The sequence below is a fragment of the Triticum aestivum genome, chromosome 6B (genome assembly GCF_018294505.1).
Source record: "Triticum aestivum cultivar Chinese Spring chromosome 6B, IWGSC CS RefSeq v2.1, whole genome shotgun sequence".
NCBI classification, from domain to species: domain Eukaryota; kingdom Viridiplantae; phylum Streptophyta; class Magnoliopsida; order Poales; family Poaceae; genus Triticum; species Triticum aestivum.
This window is the reverse complement of record NC_057810.1, coordinates 29070995-29087269: the sequence shown is the minus strand read 5'-3', so window position 1 is coordinate 29087269 and position 16275 is coordinate 29070995. Positions and strand designations below refer to the sequence as shown.

At 43.9% G+C, this 16275-nt stretch overlaps 1 protein-coding gene and 1 long non-coding RNA gene across 2 annotated transcripts; one reads left to right on the top strand and one right to left on the bottom strand.

Annotated features, from left to right (window-relative positions):
- Window positions 1-9448: 9448 nt before the first annotated feature.
- On the top strand, window positions 9449-12453 carry LOC123133255 (uncharacterized). The gene is made up of 2 exons (XR_006465206.1): window positions 9449-9520; window positions 9608-12453. It is a non-coding gene; the product is annotated as an uncharacterized lncRNA (long non-coding RNA).
- A 1377-nt stretch (window positions 12454-13830) lies between these two features.
- Window positions 13831-15314, bottom strand: LOC123133254 (serpin-Z2A-like). The gene is made up of 2 exons (XM_044552767.1): window positions 14863-15314; window positions 13831-14757 (listed from the first exon to the last, which is right to left on the bottom strand). Exons 1-2 carry the CDS (start codon window positions 15298-15300, stop codon window positions 13948-13950), a joined length of 1248 nt encoding a protein of 415 aa, XP_044408702.1. The 5' UTR covers window positions 15301-15314; the 3' UTR covers window positions 13831-13947.
- Between the last annotated feature and the right edge of the window lie 961 nt (window positions 15315-16275).

Genomic DNA, 16275 nt, shown 5'->3' with positions numbered 1-16275 from the left:
TCTACGTCCATCTACAACGGGTGCAAGCCAGTTTTGCACACGCAGAATACTCAGGTTAAACTTGACGAGCCTAGCATATGCAGATATGGCCTCGGAACACGGAGACCGAAAGGTCGAGCGTGAATCATATAGTAGATATGATCAACATAACGATGTTCACCATTGAAAACTACTCCATCTCACGTGATGATCGGTCATGGTTTAGTTGATTTGGATCACGTGATCACTTAGAGGATTAGAGGGATGTCTATCTAAGTGGGAGTTCTTTAGTAATATGATTAATTGAACTTAAAATTTATCATGAACTTAGTCCCTGATAGTATCTTGCTTGTTTATGTTGATTGTAGATAGATGGCTCGTGCTGTTGTTCCGTTAAATTTTAATGCGTTCCTTGAGAAAGCAAAGTTGAAAGATGATGGTAGCAATTACACGGACTGGGTCCGTAACTTGAGGATTATCCTCATTGCTGCACAGAAGAATTACGTCCTGGAAGCACCGCTGGGTGCCAGGCCTGCTGCTGGAGCAACACCAGATGTTGTGAACGTCTGGCAGAGCAAAGCTGATGACTACTCGATAGTTCAGTGTGCCATGCTTTACGGCTTAGAATCGGGACTTCAACGACGTTTTGAACGTCATGGAGCATATGAGATGTTCCAGGAGTTGAAGTTAATATTTCAAGCAAATGCCCGATTGAGAGATATGAAGTCTCCAATAAGTTCTATAGCTGCAAGATGGAGGAGAACAGTTCTGTCAGTGAGCATATACTCAAAATGTCTGGGTATAATAATCACTTGATTCAATTGGGAGTTAATCTTCCGGATGATTGCGTCATTGACAGAATTCTCCAATCACTGCCACCAAGCTACAAGAGCTTCGTGATGAACTATAATATGCAAGGGATGAACAAGACTATTCCCGAGCTCTTCGCAATGCTGAAAGCTGCGGAGGTAGAAATCAAGAAGGAGCATCAAGTGTTGATGGTTAACAAGACCACTAGTTTCAAGAAAAAGGGCAAAGGGAAGAAGAAGGGGAACTTCAAGAAGAGCGGCAAGCAAGTTGCTGCTCAAGAGAAGAAACCCAAGTCTGGACCTAAGCCTGAAACTGAGTGCTTCTACTGCAAGCAGACTAGTCACTGGAAGCGGAACTGCCCCAAGTATTTGGCGGATAAGAAGGATGGCAAGGTGAACAAAGGTATATATGATATACATGTTATTGATGTGTACCTTACTAGAGCTCGCAGTAGCACCTGGGTATTTGATACTGGTTCTGTTGCTAATATTTGCAACTCGAAACAGGGACTACAGAATAAGCGGGCACTGGCAAAGGACGAGGTGACGATGCGCGTGGGAAACGGTTCCAAAGTCGATATGATCGCAGTCGGCACGCTACCTCTACATCTACCTTCGGGATTAATATTAGACCTAAATAATTGTTATTTGGTGCCAGCGTTGAGCATGAACATTATATCTGGATCTTGTTTAATGCGAGACGGTTATTCATTTAAATCAGAGAATAATGGTTGTTCTATTTATATGAGTAATATCTTTTATGGTCATGCACCCTTGAAGAGTGGTCTATTCTTATTGAATCTCGATAGTAGTAATACACATATTCATAATGTTGAAACCAAAAGATGCAGAGTTGATAATGAAAGTGCAACTTATTTGTGGCACTGTCGTTTAGGTCATATCGGTGTAAAACGCATGAAGAAACTCCATACTGATGGACTTTTGGAACCACTTGATTATGAATCACTTGGTACTTGCGAACCGTGCCTCATGGGCAAGATGACTAAAACACTGTTCTCCGGTACTATGGAGAGAGCAACAGATTTGTTGGAAATCATACATACCGATGTATGTGGTCCGATGAATATTGAGGCTCGTGGCGGATATCGTTATTTTCTCACCTTCACAGATGATTTAAGCAGATATGGATATATCTACTTAATGAAACATAAGTCTGAAACATTTAAAAAGTTCAAAGAATTTCAGAGTGAAGTTGAAAATCATCGTAACAAGAAAATAAAGTTTCTACGATCTGATCGTGGAGGAGAATATTTGAGTTACGAGTTTGGTGTACATTTGAAAAACTGTGGAATAGTTTCGCAACTCACGCCACCCGGAACACCACAACGCAATGGTGTGTCCGAACGTCGTAATCGTACTTTACTAGATATGGTGCGATCTATGATGTCTCTTACAGATTTACCGCTATCATTTTGGGGTTGTGCTTTAGAGACGGCCGCATTCACGTTAAATAGGGCACCATCAAAATCCGTTGAGACGACGCCTTATGAACTGTGGTTTGGCAAGAAACCAAAGTTGTCGTTTCTTAAAGTTTGGGGCTGCGATGCTTATGTGAAAAAGCTTCAACCTGATAAGCTCGAACCCAAATCGGAGAAATGTGTCTTCATAGGATACCCAAAGAAAACTGTTGGGTACATCTTCTATCACAGATCCGAAGGCAAGACATTCGTTGCTAAGAATGGATCATTTCTAGAGAAGGAGTTTCTCTCGAAAGAAGTGAGTGGGAGGAAAGTGGAACTTGACGAGGTAACTGTACCTGCTCCCTTACTGGAGAGTAGTTCATCACAGAAAACTGTTTCAGTCACACCTACACCGGTTAGTGAGGAAGCCAATGATAATGATCATGAAACTTCAAATCAAGATACTACTGAACCTCGTAGATCAACCAGAGTAAGATCCACGCCAGAGTGGTACGGAAATCCTGTTCTGGAAGTCATGCTACTAGATCATGATGAACCTACGAACTATGAAGAAGCGATGGTGAGCCCAGATTCCGCAAAGTGGCTTGAAGCCATGAAATCTGAGATGGGATCCATGTATGAGAACAAAGTATGGACTTTGGTTGACTTGCCCGATGATCGGCAAGCAATTGAGAATAAATGGATCTTTAAGAAGAAGACTGACGCTGATGGTAATGTTACTGTCTACAAAGCTCGACTTGTCGCAAAAGGTTTTCGGCAAGTTCAAGGGATTGACTACGATGAGACCTTCTCACCCGTAGCGATGCTTAAGTCCGTCCGAATCATGTTAGCGATTGCCGCATTTTATGATTATGAAATTTGGCAGATGGATGTCAAAACTGCATTCCTGAATGGATTTCTGGAAGAAGAGTTGTATATGATGCAACCGGAAGGTTTTGTCGATCCAAAGGGAGCTAACAAAGTGTGCAAGCTCCAGCGATCCATTTATGGACTGGTGCAAGCCTCTCGGAGTTGGAATAAACGTTTTGATAGTGTGATCAAAGCATTTGGTTTTATACAGACTTTCGGAGAAGCCTGTATTTACAAGAAAGTGAGTGGGAGCTCTGTAGCATTTCTGATATTATATGTGGATGACATATTACTGATTGGAAATGATATAGAATTTCTGGATAGCATAAAGGGATACTTGAATAAAAGTTTTTCAATGAAAGACCTCGGTGAAGCTGCTTACATATTAGGCATTAAGATCTATAGAGATAGATCAAAACGCTTAATTGGACTTTCACAAAGCACATACCTTGACAAAATTTTGAAGAAGTTCAAAATGGATCAAGCAAAGAAAGGGTTCTTGCCTGTGTTACAAGGTGTGAAATTGAGTAAGACTCAATGCCCGACCACTGCAGAAGATAGAGAGAATATGAAAGATGTTCCCTATGCATCAGCCATAGGATCTATCATGTATGCAATGCTGTGTACCAGACCTGATGTATGCCTTGCTATAAGTTTAGCAGGGAGGTACCAAAGTAATCCAGGAGTGGATCACTGGACAGCGGTCAAGAACATCCTGAAATACCTGAAAAGGACTAAGGATATGTTTCTCGTATATGGAGGTGACAAAGAGCTCATCGTAAAAGGTTACGTTGATGCAAGCTTTGACACTGATCCGGACGATTCTAAATCGCAAACCGGATACGTGTTTACATTAAACGGTGGAGCTGTCAGTTGGTGCAGTTCTAAACAAAGCGTCGTAGCGGGATCTACATGTGAAGCGGAATACATAGCTGCTTCGGAAGCAGCAAATGAAGGAGTCTGGATGAAGGAGTTCATATCCGATCTAGGTGTCATACCTAGTGCATCGGGTCCAATGAAAATCTTTTGTGACAATACTGGTGCAATTGCCTTGGCAAAGGAATCCAGATTTCACAAAAGGACCAAACACATCAAGAGACGCTTCAACTCCATCCGGGATCTAGTCCAGGTGGGAGACATAGAGATTTGCAAGATACATACGGATCTGAATGTTGCAGACCCGTTGACTAAACCTCTTCCACGAGCAAAACATGATCAGCACCAAGGCTCCATGGGTGTTAGAATCATTACAGTGTAATCTAGATTATTGACTCTAGTGCAAGTGGGAGACTGAAGGAAATATGCCCTAGAGGCAATAATAAAGTTATTATTTATTTCCTTATAATCATGATAAATGTTTATTATTCATGCTAGAATTGTATTTACCGGAAACATAATACATGTGTGAATACATAGACAAACATAGTGTCACTAGTATGCCTCTACTTGACTAGCTCGTTAATCAAAGATGGTTATGTTTCCTAACCATGAACAATGAGTTGTTATTTGATTAACGAGGTCACATCATTAGTAGAATGATCTGATTGACATGACCCATTCCATTAGCTTAGCACCCGATCGTTTAGTATGTTGCTATTGCTTTCTTCATGACTTATACATGTTCCTATGACTATGAGATTATGCAACTCCCGTTTACCGGAGGAACACTTTGGGTACTACCAAACGTCACAACGTAACTGGGTGATTATAAAGGAGTACTACAGGTGTCTCCAATGGTCGATGTTGGGTTGGCGTATTTCGAGATTAGGATTTGTCACTCCGATTGTCGGAGAGGTATCTCTGGGCCCTCTCGGTAATACACATCACATAAGCCTTGCAAGCATTACAACTAATATGTTAGTTGTGAGATGATGTATTACGGAACGAGTAAAGAGACTTGCCGGTAACGAGATTGAACTAGGTATTGGATACCGACGATCGAATCTCGGGCAAGTAACATACCGATGACAAAGGGAACAACGTATGTTGTTATGCGGTCTGACCGATAAAGATCTTCGTAGAATATGTAGGAGCCAATATGGGCATCCAGGTCCCGCTATTGGTTATTGACCAGAGACGTGTCTCGGTCATGTCTACATTGTTCTCGAACCCGTAGGGTCCGCACGCTTAAGGTTACGATGACAGTTATATTATGAGTTTATGCATTTTGATGTACCGAAGGTTGTTCGGAGTCCCAGATGTGATCACGGACATGACGAGGAGTCTCGAAATGGTCGAGACATAAAGATTGATATATTGGAAGCCTATGTTTGGACATCGGAAGTGTTCCGGGTGAAATCGGGATTTTACCGGGTTAACGGGAGGTTACCGGAACCCCCCCCCCCGGGAGCCATATGGGCCTTCATGGGCCTTAGTGGAAAGGAGAAAGGGGCAGCCCAAGGGGGCTGCGCGCCTCCCCCCTTCCCCTAGTCCTATTAGGACTAGGAGAGGTGGCCGGCCACCCCTCTCCCTCTTTCCCCCTTGGGAATCCTAGTTGGAATAGGATTGGGGGGGGAGTCCTACTCCCGGTAGGAGTAGGACTCCTCCTGCGCCTCTCTCTCTTGGCCGGCGCCCCCTCCCCCCTTGGCTCCTTTATATACTGAGGTAGAGGCACCCCAAAGACAGACAAGTTGACACAAGTTGATCCACGTGATCTGTTCCTTAGCCGTGTGCGGTGCCCCCTGCCACCATATTCCTCGATAATACTGTAGCGGAGTTTAGGCGAAGCCCTGCTGCTGTAGTTCATCAAGATCGTCACCACGCCGTCGTGCTGACGGAACTCTTCCCCGACACTTTGCTGGATCGGAGTCCGGGGATCGTCATCGAGCTGAACGTGTGCTCGAACTCGGAGGTGCCGTAGTTTCGGTGCTTGATCGGTTGGATCGTGAAGACGTACGACTACTTCCTCTACGTCGTGTCATCGCTTCCGCAGTCGGTCTGCGTTGGGTACGTAGACAATACTCTCCCCCTCGTTGCTATGCATCACATGATCTTGCGTGTGCGTAGGAAAATTTTGAAATTACTACGAAACCCAACACTAATGGTAACAGGAGGCGGGGGACACAATGTTTTACCCAGGTTCGGGCCCTCTCTATGGAGGTAACACCCTACTTCATGCTTGATTGATCTTGATGAATATGAGTATTACAAGAGTTGATCTACCTCGAGATCGTAATGGCTAAAACCCTAGAAGTCTAGCCTATGATTATGATTGTTGTCGTCTCTACGGACTAAACCCTCCGGTTTATATAGAAACCGGAGGGGGCTAGGGTTACACAAAGTCGGTTACAGAGATAGGAATCTACATATCTGAATCGCCAAGCTTGCCTTCCACGCAAAGAAGAGTCCCATCCGGACACGGGAAGAAGTCTTCTATCTTGTATCTTCATAGCCCAATAGTCCGGCTCATGTATATAGTCCGGCTGTCTGAGGACCCCTTAGTTCAGGACTCCCTCAGGCGGGCCCTGCCGCCACGCCTGGAGGTGGTCACCCAAGGCAGGGCAGGTGGATGCTGCCACTCGATGAGGTGGCCACCGCTGCTGCTGCCGCTCCCAGGTCGACAGCTCCTGCTGCAGGCGGGCCCGAACAGCGGACCGGGCCGCCACTGCATGAGGCGGCAGGACAGTAGCTGCTGCATGCACTCCGACAGCTGCCTGTTGCAGACGGCGCTGATTGCTCCGGCCGATAGGATAGGTTGCGACGCGCGGGAATCCGATACCTTGTTTTGCTTTTTGTCACAAGTGACGATGCTCTGAAATCACATTCCCTCCAAAATTTGACGTCTTGTGTACTGATTCCTACACAGACGACACTGATTAAAGCACTGCGTGATTCCCGCTTCAGTCTATTGCTGCAGCCGACGCGACAACACTCAGGCATGCTGCCCAACAGCGTTGTTGTTGCTACGTATGATGAGACACCATGCGATAGGTGAGTTCTAGCTCGTTCTGCCGACAAGACATTGATCCTCTTCTTTTTATATGCACAACCGCGGCTCCGTGCGCAGACTCTCTCTCTCAAAACTCTCTGGTTGCCTTCTCTATCTCTCTGCTCTCTCTAAGTCTAATAAAACACATAAAAATAAAAAGTCGGTAGCCACTTTCACTCGTGATTTTGGGTGATTTAGAGTTGGATTTTGAAGATGGTGAAGTTGAAGAAAATATAGATTAAGGTAAGATCTATCCATTTTTATTGTTTTTGTTTGCATGCATGATGTTTTTGTTCTGTTTGATTAGTTCCTAAGTGTGTTCTCTCTGTTGTTTTCGGCATCATTTCAGCACTTTGTGGAGTCATTTGGAGTTTTTGGAGTAGGATTTGCTGTGCGAAGTGAAGTACGAAGGGGAAGATCAAGGTATGAGCTTTGCAATACATGGCTTTTTTTGTGCATGCAAGGTGGTAATTAGTTAGTCTTTTAGCTCATCATTGGCTATGCGATGTTAGTGCTTAGACGTTAGAAATAATTTCGAACGAAATAGGTTGCATTTATACTATTTTTTAGAAGAGTAGGTTGAAGATGTTGTATTAATGTTAGCTGCGTCCATTAGTATTAATTCGTAACTACTACTTGTGTTGAACATTTAGGTTCGGTTAGAGCCGGAATTTGGAAACCAAATATTTTACGGTATTGTAGATCAACATTAGGCTTTTGAAATGCATAAATTTAGTTTGACATGCGAGGAGATCTTAATATGGTAATTAAGAAAAGGCTTGTATTGTAATTGGTCATTGCATGTGGTATGTTTATTAATAAATGTATTGTTAGGAAACCGTAGGTCTACTTTGTTATGTCGCAATAATCTAAGTTTTCTATGTTAAGACTACATAATAATGTACTTAATGATGTATGTAATTAGGTAAAAAAATCATCTTAGTAGCAAACAAGGAGGAGATGACGTGATTGAAGAAATTGTGTTTCGATCTTCGTTGTCCCTTTTGAGGTGATGACCACATGCATGCAAGTGCTATTTTCATACTCTTGATAATAGAAAGAAAAATCTGTGTGTAATATTTATGTCCATGTGATAATACGTTGACTGGTGACGGATATTTATTTGGACTATTGTGACGCTTAATTGCATTCGCAACAACATCCATATTGAAGCTGAGGCATAAATGATGCCGTAATTTTGTGAATATTTTTTTGTATTTGATGTACTGTTGTGAATGATGTGCATGCCACTGCGAATATTATTATTCATAAATAAATGGTTAGTATCGTATGATATGAAAAATTTATTATAACCGAAAGATACTAATTATTTACCTCATATGATATTAGAATGTTATTATCGTACTATTATGTTTAGAGTCCAAGCAAATGATTCTAGAAACAAACTGAATATATTTAACAAAAATACAGTTATTCTTTTAACCGGCTGATACTAAAAGAATCAATTATTTCGAATATAAATATTGTTATTAAATTATTTTTATCGGATGATATGAAAATCTTTTTAGAATCAGGTAATATAAAAAATTCCATCGTATTATTATAATTTGAGTTTTAGTCGACTGATAATAAATATTCAGTTACTAATTATTTGAAATGTAAATATGAATGTTGGTTAGGTACTATGGAAAATTTGTTAGTGTACTATGGGGATGTCTTACGCGACGGTCCTTTAGGGGTGGATGTGTCCTTGTGCGGGACGACTACAATTGTAGTGGGAGACATGGCGAACGTGGGTTACGCAGCAGTCAGAAGGTGCATCCGAGCGGTGTTTGTCCCAGGGATGCAGGGGGAAAAATGACAATCAAGGTCTTCATCGTTGATGGAGAAAATGATGGGACAGTTGCCCCTTGGGGTTTGCTGCCTGTCACAGGTGGTCAGTCATGGGGATCGTACATGAGGTTTACATAAGGTTAGATGATGACTCTGCTAGAATGTGTTTTGGACTAAGATCGTCATATTGGTGGTTATTATGCCTATCGGACTGATGTGCCAACTCTATTAGAGTTGCTCTTGGCTCGGTTACAGTTGCTCTTGGCTCTCCATCAACTGTGGGGGTTGGATGGATTCCGCCGGCACCACGGGCATGCTCCCAACTACTTATCCATCCCCACATTCAGCTGGCTACCTGTTATACGAATTATTGGTCTTATGGTATTAAGGACAGTATAACCGCACCTAATCCCTGACATCACATCAATTTGAGTTTTTGGCCATCCGTTTTCCCGATTTGGACGTTCCTGACCGTCAGATCTGAAGGTGGCACCACGTATGCCGTTTCCTGGGCCGACTGTCCTAGGGGACGCTACTCTGGGAGAAAAATCCCTGGTTTCTGGTTGATTGGGCCAAACGAACTGGCCCAACAGGAGGCAGTACAGCCTTTGTCGTGGTTCCTGTGCTGACGGTTCTCCCCTTCGTCCCTGAGCGGCCGCACATCTCGACTCGGGGAGACGAATCTATAGCGCCGCCGGCGCCATCCCCTCACGTTTCAAGTATGCCCTCGTTGCCTCTGATCCTCCTCGCTGTTGCAGACCATCCTTTTCTGTCCCCGCCATGTGATTTGGTTGAATCCCCAACAGGGAAGCCCCTAGCTCACGCCTCACGGTTGCGCGAGGCAAGGCAAATGTCACGAGCACCTCCTGTACTGGTGGCCATGGACACGAACAGGCCCGGTCCTGGAGGGCGATCGGGGCGGCCACCCCGACCCCTAATTCCAAGGGGCCCATCTATACCATCCCGCCGGCCGGGCCCTAGCTTCCGAAGAGCGTCGCCGCAGTGATGGTGTTCATGGGACGAGTTCGTCAACAGATTCATGCAAGCCCTTCTACTCCGGCCCCAATACTGTATGCTTCGATCCCATCCTGCCTTCCGAAATTCTCATCTCATCGGCACCATGCCCAGTTTCTCATTAATGCATCTTAATCCAATCGGTTATGTGCTGCCCATGTAATCCATAATCGATATAAGATTAAAACGGAAAAGCTTAACAACGTCTTGTTTGCTCATGTCTCATGAACCTGATGTTATATGTGACATTTCAGCGAAGGATTAGGCAGAGTAACAGCAAAACCAATAAAAAAGGCGAGGCAGGACCGCAGGAGGCACTTATATCTTGTTTGATCTTACTTTGCTTTAAAAGTATCACAATTGGGATTGCTGGGTAAACAGTTGACTGAACCTTGATACCATTATGCAGGTATGAAGAAAGTGTGCGCTATTGTTGGACTTCTTTTTTCTGGTACAGAAATGCGAAGTACACTTGCGACAGAATCATTATTGCCATGACAATCGAATCTTGATATATTTTGTGTGACAAATCTTTACAGAAAACAGATTGCTCACTCAAACCCTATGACCACGACCAGGCCTATGTGTGACGATTGATCTCAAAGCTCCAGGATTACTGTGCCTATGTGCGGCGCCATCCGACTTCAAGATTTCACATGTTCGACCACTAGGCAGCCACATTTTTTAAAGTAATATGATAACCACTAAAATAAGGTGGTACTTATAAATTACTCCCTCCGTCCCACAATATAAGATGTTTTTGCAGTTCAAATTATTGGATAGAGGTAGTATTTGATATGAGTGTATTATTTGACCACTCACCTTTTGGGCGTCTCGGATTTTAGTTTCGCCCCGGACCTCTACCCAGTACAGGCCCTGGAAATGAATATTGAATCGCTTTTCTCATGATTTCTCTGAGAGAGAAATCACAAATAAGTAAGGTGTTTTACTCTGCCCGATGTAACTATACTTCTTGAAGACATATAACATAAAAATTGTTTATCTAGACCCATATGATTTATGATTGGGACAAATAGCGCGACCATATGAGCCTATGGTAATATCATACTGATCTATTTCCAGTTTTTGTCGCATTGTATTAATCTGCATCCGCACTAAATTAACTTCAGACAGGCATCATAGAAGCCCATATGTTTTCTTAGATGGAAAGTATGTATATAAGCAAAGCAGTGGCTGTGTGCCCATGCAGCTACAACAACCCACATTATTTTCACAATACTCAAATTTGTGTGAATATTCAAGGATATGATGCATTTTTTCTAGCTTGAAAAGCCAACCGAGTACATGAGTGCTACTCCGCTAAACCCTATGCCAAGATGTGCTTTCGGGAGGTATACTTTGTTCTTGCTTTGCTTTTTTGGCAGTTGATGTTGGGCTACATCCGGCGGTATTCCTCGCATCATTGTTCAATGCCTATTCTTATGCTTTAACTAACTCATTGCCTTTAGTTTCTGGAACATGTTGTTAACTTAATCCTATTCACTATAGGTGCATGGAGCTTAATTGGATTACATCACGTTTGTGGTACAGATGTATGCATGAGATAAGCTGGTTTTGGTCTGTACAGCTGCAATGTTTACTATTTAAGTCTCATTTACCAGTGTATCTGTTTTTTGTATGTTGGGCCACTGATTGCTACACTTGGCAAAAAATTCACATTAACAACAAAGCCTGGTAAGGCAGCATTAGAGGGAGTGCAGGAGGTGAAATGCATCATTACCATCATGCTCTCTATCTAGAGCTGGTACGATGTGTACACAGTTTGATGAGATTCATACTTTTGGTGGTACGGTTGATGTGTTTTACAGTTCTGTCATCTATGCTTCGGTGCAAAAATGTACCCGCCATTTTCAATTTTTGCTGAGTTCACCAGAACAATTGACCACCTACTTAGTGCCAAATATTGAAATTTCACTTGATTTAGAATGGTTTGCTTTTGTGTTTAACGGATTGAAATGTGCGGAAGATTTCAATTGCAATTCTTTTCACTCCTAACTGAACTGATTCTGTACTTTTTGCCTATGTGATTATGCTTAGTTTTGAGTTCGCAAGAATCTGGTCTGGAACGGAACTCCTTACATGAAGAAGCATTCTAGGTGTCAAATAAGCAAACGAGTGCCAAGAGGCAAGTGGCCAAGGTAGCATTCCTGATGACAAGTGAGGCAATGGCAGCCATGATGTGCAGCGGCAGGCTCCATTGTTCGGTTCAGGAAAACTCTCTCTTTGGTAAGTCCTTGTATCACTCGCGTCATTAAAAATTTCAGGTTTTTTATTTCCTTAACAACGTGCATGCCGTATGTGGATGGAGTGCACAAGAGGAACCATTTTACTCAGCAATCAACAGTTTTTCCTACGGGTATCATAGCATAGACTCACTATAGCAGATGCCATTGACCTCCATAGTCCACCGTTACAACTGATGTTCTTGTGAAGCTTTCTATGCATCATTTTGACTCGAAGGTCTTTATTTTTGGTTCTTTTGGATCAGAAAATATGTAATTGCATTCCTAGATGCGTTGGGCCAACTTCTTGTTATGTTATTTCTTAAGCTTAGAATAGACTTTATGTAAATGTTGTAAACCACTTGTTGAGTGACTTCATTTTGGCAAGCCCTTCACACGTTGTGTCATACAATGTCGTGCTACTGTGTTATACTAAATTAGTTGTGTCGTTTGTCTAGGCTTCGATTCATCAACTTGTTTTTATTTCTCGCTCTTGTGCTTCTCCATGTTTCGCTAGGTATTCTATTGCATCTGCTTGCCATCCATTTATTTTCCGTGCTTCTGCTACTTCTCGGAACAACGCCTCAAGTACAGTTCTATTTTTCTACCTTCCAATTGAACCATCAGGTACTAATTTACAGTTCCAACCATGAATCACCCTTTCCTTTTGTTAATTTATTATAATTGTCTACCCCATCACATGTTGACTGTCCTTGCGCCGACTAAATCCCATTAGACCAAAGATAAAACTATATTCCGCCATACTGCTACATTACTTCTTGCAAACCAATTAATATTAACCTCCCTTACGTTGATCACAAATATATGGGTTGATATATGCAAATTTAATTAGTGTTCATGATCATGTCTTTCTATATTTAAGAAAAATCCAAATAGAAGGGCGCAGCATCGCGCGCCATCAATGATCTAGTCTTGTGATAAAAGTGTCATTCCCATCCCGAGCTCACATGCAACATGACAAGCAGTAAAATCTGAAAGAAAAAAAAATCAAAAATTCAGATCTTTTTAGTAATAGACATTGGCGAGTATTTGAGCTGCGTGCAAATTTTGGTCGTGGGATGACATTTGTGGAGGCCGGGGCAACTAAAACATAATCGATGCTCCAAAAATGTTTTTTTAGCATCGACTTTTTCCTCTTTTTTTTGCCAAGATCTCCATGAATGTTATTCCATCACAAAATTTTGACTAAAAAAATAATTATTTTTTGATTTGTTTATACTCCCTTCGTCTAGGCGTATAAATCACCTTACGAAAATCAATTAATCTCAAAACACTTAGGCGCGGTGCATTAACTCCCACCTCTTTTTTTTACATAAATAAAAGAATCAACCAATAAGAGATGTGAGGCGTGTATGATTTTAATTACTTGAGACTACCAAACACGACATGTAGTGGTCAACTCATTGCATGCAATCGTATTAATTAGCAAATAAATATTAAATTCTCTCGTTTTTCTCTCTGCCTTGGTCGTGATGCACAACCATAGATAACTTATGCACCTAGACGAAGGGAGTACTAATTTCTGGATTTTATCATCCAGGTGCATACGAGCTCAGGATCAGAAACTCCATGTCCCTCTTGTGGATAGAAACTCCATGTCTCTCCTGTGGAGGCTACTCAAAGTCTCAAACACAAATCTTTAGATTCCATGACAGTAAACAATTAATCATTTTAAATAGCCGCAACAGAGATGCTTGGATTGTCCATCGATGCCTAAACAATAAAAGAAACTATATACAACGGGACCAAAGTGTGAAATAGCAACGGAAGATTTATTTATAGTCGAATTGTTTAATTTATTATTCACTTGAAACCTGTAGCATACTTGCTACTAATTGTAACTAGGAAATCCAATTGCCTTATTACTACTACTGTGAGCTAGAAGAAGGGTCAAGGACATGGCCGGCAAAGACCACGGCCCCGGACACCTCCTCCACTATGTACACCGCAAACGGGTGGTCCGCGACGAACTCCCTCGGAGCCACCCTCCTTGCACACTGCTTCCTACGGCCACTGACGGCGGTGCAGGCCACCGCCTTGGTGCCCTCCTCGTTCACCTCGACGACCGCCTTGTGGAACACCTCATCCAAGCGCACGTCGCAGACGCTCCTCTCCACCAAGCCGGACAGATCGGCCTCCTTGCTGAACGCCTGCCGGAGTCCCAGGCTCTCAAGCACCTCGGCGAGGCGGCAGAAGAAGGAGAGCTTGAACTTGGGCAGCAGGAGCTTAGTCACCTTGATCGTATGCTTTGGCACGTGGTCGAGCAGGGAGCCGCGGGCTGCCAGAGCGTTGGTCATGGCGCGCAGCCCGCCACGCGCGTGCGGGAGGAACACGCACATCGAGTACCGGGCCGTGCCATCGCCGGTCTTGTAGGGGAGCTTGAGCACGTCGAAGTCCTTGTGGTAGGAGACGAAGAGGTCGTGCAGTCCCGGATAAAAGGTCATGAAGGGGACGATGATGGCGGCGCTGGCGCCGCCCAGGCGGTAGAACGTGCGGTGCTCGGTGAGGGCCTCCGGGAAGCGGCTCTCCCACACGCCCTTGAAGTAGATGGCGTTGGTGAGCACGAGCCTCGAGCCGTCGGACAGTGACCCCTCCGGCAGGATCTCCGGGATGAGATTGTCCGTCGCCGCCGCCGCCCACTCGTTGATCTCCTTCCTCGTCTTCTCCCTGCTGCCCTCCTACACACGCACACGCACGTACATGGCAATGTCAAAGTCAAACGGCGGCGATCAACGGGGCGCCGAGAAGAAGAATAGTTTCGCGATTGATATGATAATTTATACCTGAGCGAAGTCGATGGCGCCTATCTCAGCTTTGTAGGACTCGGCGGCGGTGCGGAGGTAGGCCGGCGTGAGCTCCATGTTTTTCTGGTGGAACACGCCGTAGGCGTAGGTGATGAGCGGCCCCCCAACAGAGCCGGACGGCTCAGTGGCGCTGAGGCCACGCACGAAGCCGGCGACCTCGTGGGACGACGAGGCACCGAGCAGGGCGAGGAGCTCGTCCAGTGTTGTACCCCGTGCTCCGGCGGCCACCAAGCCGAGCGTGGTGTAGAGGGACAAGGGCGAGAAGGCGATGTTGCTGCCCCTGGTGTCGTCGCCCTCGGCGAGCTTCTTGGCCAGGCGGAGCGCAAACGCGGTCAGTCCCCCGGAGCCCACCGCCGGCGGCGACTTGGACTTGCGTGCCTTCTTGCGCGGCCTCGTCTGACCCCGCTGGTCTTCCATGGTGCATGCACTTGCCGGCCAATGCGATTGAATTAACAATGAGACGGCGGATATACATATATATAAGGACAGTCCAGATCTAATAAACCCTAATCATAAGATGTTTTGGCCGCGAGGTGCCGTCCGATCTTGATGGTCAAACAATAGGGTAGGATCCACCGTTGGATCCAATCTTATCAACCAGACCAGTCAGTCAATAAACAGGTTCAGACTCACGAGTTTCAAAGAACGAAAAGGTTTATTCAGGTTTGGGGAAGCAGAGCGCTTGACAATGAGATGGAACTAGTAATTTTGAAATACTGTATGTATATATGGTGCCTACTAGTTTATATACATGCAATGCTGATAATGAGATGGAACCCGGCCGGCAGCACAAGGATGCTTATATGGGGCACAATAGTTTATACACATACTTGTCAAACAGATCAATATATCTCTACTGACCTAAAATTCGACATTAAAATGGCATGCGAATCTCGATCCTAAATTCCTAATGCAACACTACATGAGTCGGCGGAGATGTAGGCGTACGGCAACGATGAACACCAGGACTGTCGAAGATGAGATGAACTGGGGTCAAGAAATAGATTCTAAATCAAAGCATGACGAGAATCGACTGGCACTTTCTAGAAAAGAATTTCAGATGTGCAACCAATAGTTCTTCCAACAAAAGAGCACCTTTCTATTGGGAAAAATACGAACCACAGTAAAATATGAAGAAAATAAATGAAGGATAAACAAATGGAGGATAAATATTGGCCCACCGACAACTGTGAAATTATGAAAATTCACAATAAAGAATAATGATGTATTAGTACTCTCACGCTTAGTAACATTTTACTTACAAATTTGAGCGGTGAAATTGGGTCTTCGACGCTGATGACGGACTCTGTAATTTGCAGTGCAGCAACCTGAGAATCGACTTTCAGTTGGTACCGCTAATCTAGAAACAACGAACTCAGAATACTATGAGAG